This window comes from Zeus faber (genome assembly GCF_960531495.2).
Source record: "Zeus faber genome assembly, chromosome: 12".
In the NCBI taxonomy this organism is placed as follows: domain Eukaryota; kingdom Metazoa; phylum Chordata; class Actinopteri; order Zeiformes; family Zeidae; genus Zeus; species Zeus faber.
Genome location: NC_137196.1, coordinates 12,710,175 through 12,721,807, shown reverse-complemented (window position 1 = coordinate 12,721,807; position 11,633 = coordinate 12,710,175). Strand labels below are relative to the sequence as shown.

At 48.7% G+C, this 11,633-nt stretch overlaps 1 protein-coding gene across 1 annotated transcript in view; it reads left to right on the top strand.

Annotated features, from left to right (window-relative positions):
• The window catches only part of ptch2 (patched 2), a gene marked incomplete at both ends in the record, with an annotated part of 30,085 nt that continues 18,452 nt past the window's right edge, over positions 1-11,633 (top strand). The window contains 5 exons of the mRNA XM_080011294.1: positions 1-147; positions 1,972-2,164; positions 10,494-10,683; positions 10,776-10,845; positions 10,975-11,066. Of these exons, the coding sequence (XP_079867420.1) occupies positions 1-147; positions 1,972-2,164; positions 10,494-10,683; positions 10,776-10,845; positions 10,975-11,066 (692 nt within the window). The remainder of the gene's footprint in view (positions 148-1,971; positions 2,165-10,493; positions 10,684-10,775; positions 10,846-10,974; positions 11,067-11,633) is intronic.

The following is an 11,633-nucleotide window of genomic DNA, read 5'->3' as shown; positions in this document are numbered from 1 at the left end:
ATGGCCTCGGACCGCGGGGCCCCGGGGGCCGGCGCGTTCGGAGATCTGCCCCCGAGCTACACGCGCTCCGCGCCGCACGCCAACCCCGAGCCGCTCCGCCGGGCGAGCTACTGCCACACCGCGTTCGCACTTAAACAGATCTCCAAGGTGATACGCGGCGCTCGGGAAAGCGTGTTTGGCTGAGAAGTTCGATCCGACCGGTCCCGTCCGATCGCTGTTACTGTCCAGCTTGTTTTAAGGGTTAAAGCGAGTTGGTTTGATCGGTCTGATCGCTGTGGCTGTCCGGCTGCTTAAAGGGTTAAAGTGAGTTTGATCAGTCTGATCACTGTGGCTGTCCGGCTTTTTTTTTTTAAGGGTTAAAGTGAGTTAGTTTGATCAGACTAGTCCGCCTGATCACCGTTAACAATCGAACTCTTAAAGGTTGAAGTGCTCTGTTTCCACACGTCGCTGCTACAATCCGAACTTGTTCAAAAAAAAAAACCAAAAAACAAAAAAAGTTTAAAAGTTGGTTGGTTTGATGTGACCCGTCACTCTGATCACTTGTAGTAATCGAGCTCCTGAACATTTAAACTCCTGTTTCCCGACCGATCCGAACTCGTTTGGGTCTTCAACCCTTTTCCGTTTTCCGTCTCTGAATGAAAAGTTTTCCTTCATTCATTGCAGACGGAAACAACAAAGCGAGCAAATTTGAGGGACGAGCTGCTGCTGCTGCTGCTGCTGTCGTTGTTGTCGTTGTTGTCGTTGTTGTTGTTGTTTTTGTGTGCGTGATTCTGGCTTTTGAGAGCGCACCGGGCTGTGTTTTGGAGATGCGGTGGGTCCTGTGGAGGAATTCCACTGATTGAGTTTGATCTGACAAAGCATCTTTGGACCGCCCGGGCGCTTTGGACGCGTTTCAGCACTGCACAGGGAGAGAGAAAGCAGCAGCACCGGTGCAGTGTCTGCTGCAGAGGAATGACACTTGTTGGTCGGAGGGGATTTGACACAGACGCAGAGCAGCCATAGGAATATTAGATATTCCGCCGTCTAAAATTGTGATTTCAAAGGAATTGTAAGCAATTTCCAATTGGCAGTCATGTCGTTGTCTATAATTTGCAGTAGTTGACATTGGCCTGCTCATCCGACTTATATATAAACATTATAAGACAAGAAAGTAGGCTTCCAGACAACAACTTCTAGCTCCTGCTTATAGAACTTTAAAATGTTGTTTAATATATTGGAAGAGCCAGGTGAGATTCAATAAGTGGCCTAATATGTAGTTGCAGTTTTTAGATACAAACATGTCAGGAAATATCTAACTCATCTTAGCTGGTTCACAATTAGAATTGAAGTGTTTACCAAGGCGGGTAGATAATTAAAGGTTCATTTCCACACTGAAATGTTCTGAATGCAAACCAAGCCACATTCGTGTTATGCTGGCTTTATTATTATATTATTGTTATTCTAACAACTCTGTTGTAGAGCTTTTATTGTATGTGATACTGAAACCACCATGGATCATTTCACCGAAAAATGCACAAGCCAATATTTGGTTCCAGTCATTCATCTTCAGAGAGACGCATGGGTTGCAGCAGTTTTGGCGTAAGATGCTGTCAAAGACATAGTCGTGGATCCGAAACCGTGTGAGGCAATATGTGGAAAGTTTGAGCTGGACGTGAACTGCAGTCTTTTTTGGAAAGGATGGCTTTGACATAATGCACATGTGATATCAAATATATGGTATGGATAGTTAATTGCCTGGAGTTATTTAGAGACATGTTGAGTTTCAACTAGATATAATAACATGTTTTGTCACTACTTTATACGGGCTATCCCTGCATAGCCATCCACCTCCATCGACCTGGCACCATAGATACAATAGATTTATGGCTTAATAAATATAAAGGCTAATGTATGACCAATGGAACTTTCTTAATGACAGCGGTATTAACACTGCTCTTCTCTGGCTCTCTCCCCCTCCCGCGTGGAACCCAGGGTAAGGCTGTGGGTCAGAGAGCTCCTCTGTGGATCCGCGCCAGGTTCCAGGCGCTGCTCTTCTCTCTGGGCTGTCACATCCAGAGACACTGTGGGAAGGTGCTTTTTATCGGTCTCTTAGTTTTCGGAGCTCTGTCGGTGGGACTGCGGGTCGCCGCCATCGAAACGGACATCGAACAGCTATGGGTGGAAGGTGAGTCCCATGATGTATGTATGTATGTATGTATGTATGTATGTATGTATGTATGTATGTATGTATGTATGTATGTATGTATGTATGTATCTGTCTGTCTGTCTATCTATCTATCTATCTATCTATCTATCTATCTATCTATCTATCTATCTATCTATCTATCTATCTATCTATCTATCTATCTATCTATCTATCTATCTATCTATCATCCAATTGAGGCTTCTCTCCAGTGGGTTGGATTTGAGCTTGAATGGTGGTGGTGGGTGGCTGGGAGGGGCACGGCGGCCCGGTCGGTGTCATCCCAGTGCCATGGGAGGGCACTAGGTATTCAGGGGGAAACAAAATGAGTGGTTGTCGTGCTCAGTGGCTGACTGAATAGTTGTCACACTTCACTAATTGTGACGGTTGAGGGGCGTTTGAGGAAGACGGTTTTCCGAAAAAATGCGTTGGGTGTGAAAGGTGCGGTTGTTGGTGTGCGTGATCGGTCGGCGTCTTGGAGCTATACCTTTGGGAGGTAAATCAAAGCTGCGCTGTTGAAGAAACACCTTAAAAATGCTGAAATACACTTTTTCCATTCCTCTCTCTTTCTCTCCTTGAATCATGTTCTGTCCCATTCGCTTACATTGACTTTTTCCTCTGTGTTTATGAACATCCCACTGATCACAAACACGCTCTTCCCCTGTTTTGGAAAATACATTATTTAAGACACCCCCTTAATTTCGTTGTGGTTTTGGATTATCTTTACATTTATTTATTTTTTTTCGAGGCGGCGGAGGCACCTTTATTTGGTTTTTCACACTGACCAAAATTCCTTTTAAACCCCCAGGCTTTTCAGTGCCGGGGCTGATCCCCACAGCAGATGGGCTTGTGTGAATGGTTAGCCATCTTTGAGGGCCTCCCCCCCCTCCCCTCCCCTCCTCCCCCTCCTCCCCCCTCCGGCCCCCGGGCTCCCTGTGTGGTCCCTAACTATTCTTGGATTCCATTCAACAAGAGGCAAGCAGGCAGGCAGGCAGGCAAGCAGGCACCACCTCCTTACCCCCCTCTCCGCCCCCGCCCACCCGTCCCACCCACCCACCAGAGTCACCTCCTCCTCCTCCTCCTCCTCCTCCTCCTCCTCCTCCTCACAGAAAAAATATAAGTGAATGCAGCTGAAGTTTACCCACCTGTTTTGCACGCTCTAAAAGCGCCACAGCAGTTGGTGAATATAAACAGACTCTATAGGGCGGCTTTTTTTTTTTTTAAGCCCACCAAGTCACCGGTGGGGTCCACTCCCAGCGGGCCCCCCCTCACCAAGGTGTCAAAAGGGAATGACATAAGAAAATGTTTTGCAGGCTACTGTATTGACTTTCTGACATATTTTTTGATGCATCTCCAAACAATTCGGTTGGAGACAGGTGGAAACAAGTCGTATAGACGCAAAAAAAAAAACAAAAAACAAGATAGCAACTTCCCCTGTACCCTTTATTCGGGATCGGCACGGCGGCCCCCGCGGCTTTTTTTCACTTCACTCCGGCGTTGAGCTAATTGGCGGAGCTCTTTAGGCCGATGTTTAGGTGTTTTGGTGCCAGTTGTTGTGCCGTGGGGATTGAGCGAGCTGAAGTGAGTGCTGAAAAGGAATGCTGCGCCTTTAAGAGGCCGTGGCCATGTTTCTAAAGTTTCTGCCTGCCTTGTTTCCACCAATAGCCCATTGACAAAGCTGCTAGGGCCTCAATGGAGAGTAAAGTGGTTCGGTAACAAGGAGAGGTTAGTTCTCACACACACAACACACACACACACCCACACACACACACACACACACAGGCAACACATACACACACAATCTAAATTCCCGATAAACGAAGCACGTAGGGAAATAGCTCAAATCAAATGAGGTTTTGTGGGTTTGTTGTTAAAAAACGAGTCTTATGACACAGTTGGAATAATTCTGTTGTTCTTCTCTCTCTCTCTCTCTCTCTCTCTCTCTCTCTCTCTCTCTCTCTCTCTCTCTCTCTCTCCTCTCTCTCTCTCTCCAACGCAAACACATGTACACTTGCCATATTTCTCACCTTCGTTTCGGACAGGTTTTCCCCCTCTCCCCTCCCCTCCCCGCCCGTCTGTCTGCTTCCCATTTGGGGGGCGTTTGTCTCTATTTCGACCCGTCTGCCTACCTGTCTGTCTGTCTGTCCACCCTCTGCTCTGCCCTGCTCTGAAGTCGGACCACCAGGGCTTTTTTAATTGCTTCCTCCCTCCTCAACAGCAGTGACCAAACCGCGAGGGGAGCGGGAAGGATATAGACTCATTCTGTGACTCATTCCCATCTACATTATCTACATTAAAAACCCAAAGGCGGTGTTGTGGTTTGTGGGGGTAGGAAAGTGTTTTCCCCCCGGTTCACACACCTGCGTAAAAGGTAAACACAAGAGGAGAGGGGGATGCCGCGAAAGTTAAATCTCTGTTTAGTCTGACAAGGGGATTAAGCGCCATTATTTTGGCACGCCAGCCGAGTCGTAGAGACGTGACATAGCGGCGTCTCAGGTTCTGTACATGACCTCAGTCGTGCTCATTGTAGGACTCTGTTGCTTGATTCTCCTTACAAAGCGGGTATATTTTGGTATTTTTGGTCAGCATTGTCAAGCCCAGAGCTGGGTTTTTAGCCAAGATAGTTGGGAAAACCGTTGTGTCCTATAGCTGGTATTGTCCACAGGGAGAGCAGAATAGAGGGATCGTAAAAAAGAGGTGAAGGGAGAAGATGGAGACGAGATACAAGGACATGGGGGTTGGGGGAGGGAACAGGGTGGGTTTTTTTGGGGGGTTTTTTCACGGCTTGTTGACACTAGAAATATTCTGTCCGCTCACTATAAAAACAAAAAAAAAACAGCAGAGGAACCTCTTCTTTCTTCCTGAAATGAGAACTTTTTTAACTTCAAGGGACTCTGGCGTACCGCGTGTGTTATGGGGAACCCCCCGTCGCCCTATTTGGTCAAAGATGAGGCTTTTTCAGCTCAAATGAACTAAAGTCGTCCTTCGAGGCTGAAGGTTGTTTTTTTTTGGGGGGCGGATGAGTCGTGACCGTCCAAGCCCGCCCGGAATATGAGCGTGGGGCGAGAGACGGGGCCCCTCCAGACACATGTCTCGTAAAGGAGCCGCGGTGAACAAAAAGAAGGATAGGAAAGGTGAATGGATGAGGATAGGGATGGATAGAGGCAAACTGGGCAACGGGCGTAGAGCCGTGGGCCAAACAGCCAAACTAGCAGCCACAGCCTGTCCCAGAGATGGATCGACCAGAGGAAAAAGAGATTTTAAGAGCACGAATGAGGAAGAACAAACCTGGATTCTAGCGTAAATGAGCTGAAGCACATGTGGGCATTGGGAGGGTTGGGGGGCTGTTTGGGAGCAGGTTTCTCCAAACAAACCCGGCGAGCGGCCGTAGCGGCAGGTAAATGCCATAATTCATGGGCGAGCACACAGCGGCCCAGTTCGGACAGAGAAAGGCGGCTCTATGAGCCATTATTGGAGGTGAATAGTGCGAGGCAGCGCCCCAGCTAGACAAATAAACTCCCCGGCGCTTGGAGCCCCGGACCTCACCGGTGGAGAGAACAAACAACGCCAGAGTCAACCTGGGTCACTTCGAAATGTTTATTTCATCCCCCCGCCCCGCCCCACACCCCCAAACCCCCCAAACACAAGTCCTGCTCATTCCAACCCCCGCACGAGAAATAAACGCACTTTATTGAGTGTTGAGGGAAACGCAGATTATGTATTGAGTTTGCTTGAAATTTTTTTTTTTTTAAAGCCCACACGGGCACACAGGTGCCCTTGAACTAAATACTGCAGTTCGGCGGAGAAGTTATTTTTCTCCTTTTCCCGTAAGTCACGAAAAAACAACTTCAAACGGGGATTAATGAAAACCGGAGCCATATCGCCCAGCGTGACGCCCTTTCTGTCCTAAATTAAGAGCAACCTTTGTCGTTGGTGCGGGCGAAATAAAGGGACACCAGTCACCTCGCGCTTTGCACCATTTGCCTCCCTCTTTACACCCCGGTATAGAAGAAAAAAAAAAAACTGTGCGAGAAAGAGAGGGAGAGAGAGAGAGAACATTTTCTTGGTACTTGGGAGGGTAAAAAGAAGTGGTTGCTCGGGCTCAATAAATTCATTTCTCATCTGAATGAGACCAGCAATGTGGAAAAATTTTGCTTTTCAGGCGGGGATGAATGTATGTTTCAACCACACATTAAGCAGTATTAGCGGTCAGTGGAGTGTCTAATGTGTCTATTTTTCACAGTGGCCAACACTGGCCATGATTAACATAATTAGCAGAGGCTAGCCTATACATATGGAAATAGAAAGTGCCTAAATGCCAACCCAAGTAGAAATTTATGTGTGGTGGCTAACACCGCTGGCACATCTGAATAGAATGTAAGTGAAACTGATTTTTCTTTTTTATCTTGGTTTTTTTTCCCCTTTCTTTCTTTCTTTCTTTCTTTCTTTCTTTCTTTCTTTCTTTACTGTCGATTTTCGCGGGGGGTGTGGAGCTTGATCTCAAGGCTTATGTTTATAATAATAATAATAATAATAATAATAATAACAATAATAATAATAATAATAATAATAATAATAATAATTTCTATATGTTCTTTTGCCTTTGCATTTTTTTCCCTCTCCTCCCAGTGTATTGTACCCCCTCCTTGAATATGGATGAACACACCCACAGCCACGGCCACACGTACACACATATACACACACACACACACACGCACACACACACACACACACACACACACACACACACACACACACACACACACACACACACACACACACACACACACTGTATTTCTATAGGTAAGATAGCAAAGTGCCAGCCTCTCCTCTCTCTGCCCCCCCCCGGTTTCACTCCCACCCAACTCCGGCATTGTTTTACTGGCTTGGGAAAGTTTTGGTCCATTTACTTTTGCTGCGAGAAGAGAAAAAAAAAAAGTTCCCCTTTTATTTTATTCCGCTGTTTGTTGGGAAACATCTGAAAGAAATTGAGGGGTTGAATCACAAAAGGTCTGCATTCAGTGTGTCGTAGCGGCCGGTTTTGTATGGACGAACCGGCCATCTGCTTGGGGGCAGCCCCGCAGAGGATGTGCCCTGGCTGGGGGAGCTCTTCGGCGGGTCCTGCCTGGTTTTACAACCGTGGAACGGGACCCAAAGTGGGTAACGGGCCCGTTTATAATGGGGCCCATTAAGACTAAATGCCAATGCAGACCGTGCCAACTCGGTCCACTTTTGGCCAGAAGGTATAGACTGCCACGACAAAAGTCCATTTGCTGTGTGTGTGTGTGTGTGTGTGTGTGTGTGTGTGTGTGTGTGTGTGTGTGTGTGTGTGTGTGTGTGTGGTGGGGGTGTCACGAAAACCACACATATAAATCTCCTTAATTGATTTATGAAGCAGAGAGAAAAGCAGTTTCCAGTTTACCGGTCGTTTAGGAGCGCTACGGAGCAGGTAGAGGCATGCACGTCTCTTTCAGCCCTCTCGGCCTTGAGTCTTCCTCCGTAGCAGCATGAGGCCTTTCAGAGGCCCCCTAATCCAGCTAATCTACCACACTGAACTTTGAAGGTGGCCAGGTCTGACCTAGCACGCCCCAGGACTGGGACCCGGACTGGGCCCTGTTAGCCGGAACAACAGGCGGAATAGAAGAGCGGAAAAAGAATAGAATAGAATGGAGAAAACACAAACGTATATTTAAACGCATTTTAAACCGGGGCTCCTCCCGGCTCTGTCTTTGAGAGCCAGATGTGAGAAGGTGTTAAAGGTTCCCGGTGTTAAAAGGTTTCTACGACTGTTTAGCCAGGGCTGGGGGGTCCAGAGTGTGCGGCGTTGGGGATTGAAAGGCCTAGCGGAGAGGAAATGACCGTCATTAGAACAGACATGGTCCAGTAGTAGGTTGACACCAGACAGACACACAAAAAGCCACACACCCACATACTGTACAGTGTATGTGCAGATCTAAACCACTCCATGCTCTTGAACTCCTCAATTGTTCTTGGCGATTCTTAGGATTATTCAATGTTTTACAGCTAGTGAGATGATGCGAATAGGCTCAAAATTCCCATTGCAATCCTACGTTACCATGGCCTTCTGTCCACCGGTTTCGATCACATCGCAAAGTCGTCCAAACCCTTGCTCCCGCTTTAGTGGTGGGACTTTTCTGTTTCTCTCCGGGAGCTGTCCCTTTAAGGCCGTGTGGGGAGCTGGCCGATGAGAGAGGGAGAGAGAGAGGGGGGGGGGGGGGATTGAAAGACAGGGAGTGGGAGAGAAAGAGGGGAAAAAGACAGAAACCAGAAGATTGAGAGAGAGAGAGAGAGAGAGGGAGAGAGAGGGAGAGAAAGAAAGAAAGAAAGAAAGACCACATATAAAAGAAAAGGGCCAGTCCTCCATATGGGGAGAGCGGCTCGACCAGACCTGAGTCAGGCAGCGCAGAGCGAGCAGCTGGGTGGCTGGGGCCGAACCAGGGGTTGGGAAGAGAAGAAGACGGAGGGAGCGAGCGGAGAGAGAGAGAGAGAGAGAGAGAGAGAGAGAGAGAGAGAGAGAGAGAGAGAGAGAGAGAGCTAGCTGGCTGCCTGGGTGGTCCAGATGGGAGGAACGAGACACAAATAGCTATAATTTACTTCAGGAGGCCTGTAATTACAGAGCCAGAGTCTCTGCGAGCCACCCAGTTCCTGTTGGGATCAAAACCCCAGCGCTGCACAGGCCAACGCATGAAACGTCAGAAAAAAAATTAAATAAATAAAAAGTTTTAACAGACGTCAAAAGATGTCCACACACTTAAACCGGGGAGGGGGAGGGAGGGGTTCCGTTTTTTTTATTTTATTTTTTTCGTCGTTGTAGTAGCCGTTTGGGAACTCCGATGGAATGGCGGGCAACCGTGTGTCTGAAGCGCAATTTTCACACCGACTCCAGTTCCCCTGTTTTTAGTACGTACTAAACCCGATGAAATGAAAGTTTATCCCGATTACAAGTTAGCTCTCACCGGCGGAAAATCCCTCCTTTGGAATTCTTGAAATTATTCAAAAAAACAATTCTTAACGTTAGAATCGTATCATGCTCAAAAGTCCCCAAAATTGGCACTCATTGTCTTTTAACATAAGTCAAAGAGTCGTGAGCGAAGAAAAAAAACAAACAAAAAACAACAACCGCCAGCTCTTTTGGTGCTCGTTTGCGTCCTTCATTTTTGAAAAAGTTATACGTCGTCATACAGACCCGGAGACGACACGTGCGATCGCAAAACAAACCGAGCGACTTGATATTTTCCGAGCCCTGACCGAGGTAATTAAAGCCTCAAAGCGTCTCTCCGAGGCCCGGGGTTCAAACCTGATCTCACACTTCCAAGGCCTGGGCCACGAATGGTTTGTTTTTTCTTCCTTTTCACTCTCTCTCTCTCTCTCTCTCTCTCCCCCTCTCAATTCGGCAGCCTGTTTCTTTCTGCGGGCTGGGTGGAAGGAACGTAGAGGGAAGGAGAGAAAGAAAGAGGGGGAGGACAGACAGGACGGTGCAGGGGCTTCGAAGGGTGTCGCAGAAAATCGCCAGGAATGAAATGGTCAAAGACGAGGCCGGTCAAAGTTAGAGAGGGAGGGAGGGGTAGCCGTTGGTTTCCCCCAGTCTCTCCCTCTCCCTCTGTGATCCAGAACGCGGCGCGTTTCATGTCCGCTTGGCACGGCCGCGGATCCCCCGGCTGGTAAACTCTTTTCAGGGCAACCTCCTGTAATTATGGGGGGCGGGCGGTGGGGTGCAATGAGCACCATCTCTCTTTTCCTCCGCTTTTTCTCCCTCTCTCTCTCTCTCTCTCTCTCTCGCTCTCTCTCTCTCTTTCTCTCTCTCTACGTCCACTGCGGCCGTTTCTGCGTACCTATCTCTCCATCCATCTCGACCTCCCTCTAAACTCCTGGGTGGTTTCCCATCATGAACCACCGCCAAGGCTTTCTTCTTTTCACTCTCCCTCGCTCCTCGCTCTCCGACCCAGCACCCGTTCTCACCCTCTCGTCCCCTCCCTTATCTCCCGCCGTCGTATCTCATCTTTCGGTGCGCGCTTGATTCGCCGAAATCCAAGTTGGGCAATCCGCACCGTGTCATGTGGCATCTGACGGATGGCTTTCCCCCCGAACCTAAAAGGGAACATCTGTCCGACGGAGAGAAACCCCGACGAGAGGCTGTATTACTCATTTCTCTTGGCCAGACGGGATCGCCTTCAAAAACCCAAAACGCTTGGCGGGTTCCAAGGGTGTTGGCCCAAACGTCCGATCCGATCTCCTCGCGCGCTGCAAACGATGGAAGCCCGTGTCTAAATCCCCAACTCTTCCCCCCCAGCTGGCAGTCGTGTCAGCCAGGAGCTCCGCTACACCAAGGAGAAGCAGGGAGAGGAGTCAGTGTTTACCTCGCAGATGCTCATCCAGACCCCCAAAGAAGAGGGCACCAACATCCTCACCCCCGAGGCGTTGCTGGTTCACATGGAAGCGGCGCTGTCGGCCAGCAAGGTCCAGGTGTCGCTGTTTGGAAAGTGAGTGTTGATTGATGATTTTAACCTCCTCTCATTTTTTTTGTTGGTGTGTCTGTGCGACCTGGTCTGACCTGCGTTTTCATCCTCAACAGATCGTGGGATCTGAACAAAATATGCTACAAATCAGGAGTCCCCATCATAGAAAATGTCATGATCGAAAGGGTAGGTGTACACAAAAAGATAGAGGATTTCTTCGATTTTCCACGGCTGTTATTTGTTGGTGGATCATTGGCAGATTATTGTGTACCGTGTTACTTCATGAGGTGTTCTTTTCTCATTTGCCCATCCCAGATGATCGACAAGCTGTTCCCGTGTATGATCATCACCCCATTGGACTGCTTTTGGGAGGGGTCCAAACTCCAGGGAGGATCCGCCTATTTACCGTAAGTCCTGGAGTATTCGCCCCAAGAACTTGCCATCGTTTCTCAATCGAGCGGACTCTGGTCCGTCGTTGAGAAGGCTCGTACCTTTCATCTTCCGTCCACTGATCGAAACGTTTGACAGAACTTTGGGACTGGACATCCTACCTATCCTATCGCAAAAAAACACCCGGCTGTGTTGCTCGCAGTGGGTCAATCTGTCATCGGGTACAATGAGTGGCGGTGACAGTCGGTAATAGAGTTCTTTAGCGCCTGGAGGCATGGGACGACAAGCTTGACAGCGACGGCAGGGCTAGCGGGAGCGAGAGAGAAAGAGAGATATGGAGGGAGGGAGGAGATGGCTGCGGCAGCTACTGGGTGGTGGGATGGCAGAGTGGAGGGCGGGGAGGTGGCGGTGGTGGTAGCAGGGGAGCCCTTTGGGTCAGACAATGGTACGCATTCTTTCAGTTTACGAGTGAGTGTCCATCAGTGCAGGGGCCCCGTAAGAAGGGAGGGGAGCCGGCTTTGTCAGCTCATGGCTAACATTCAGCATTCTCATGGTAATGCCCCGGGCTCCCGGCTCCCAAGTTG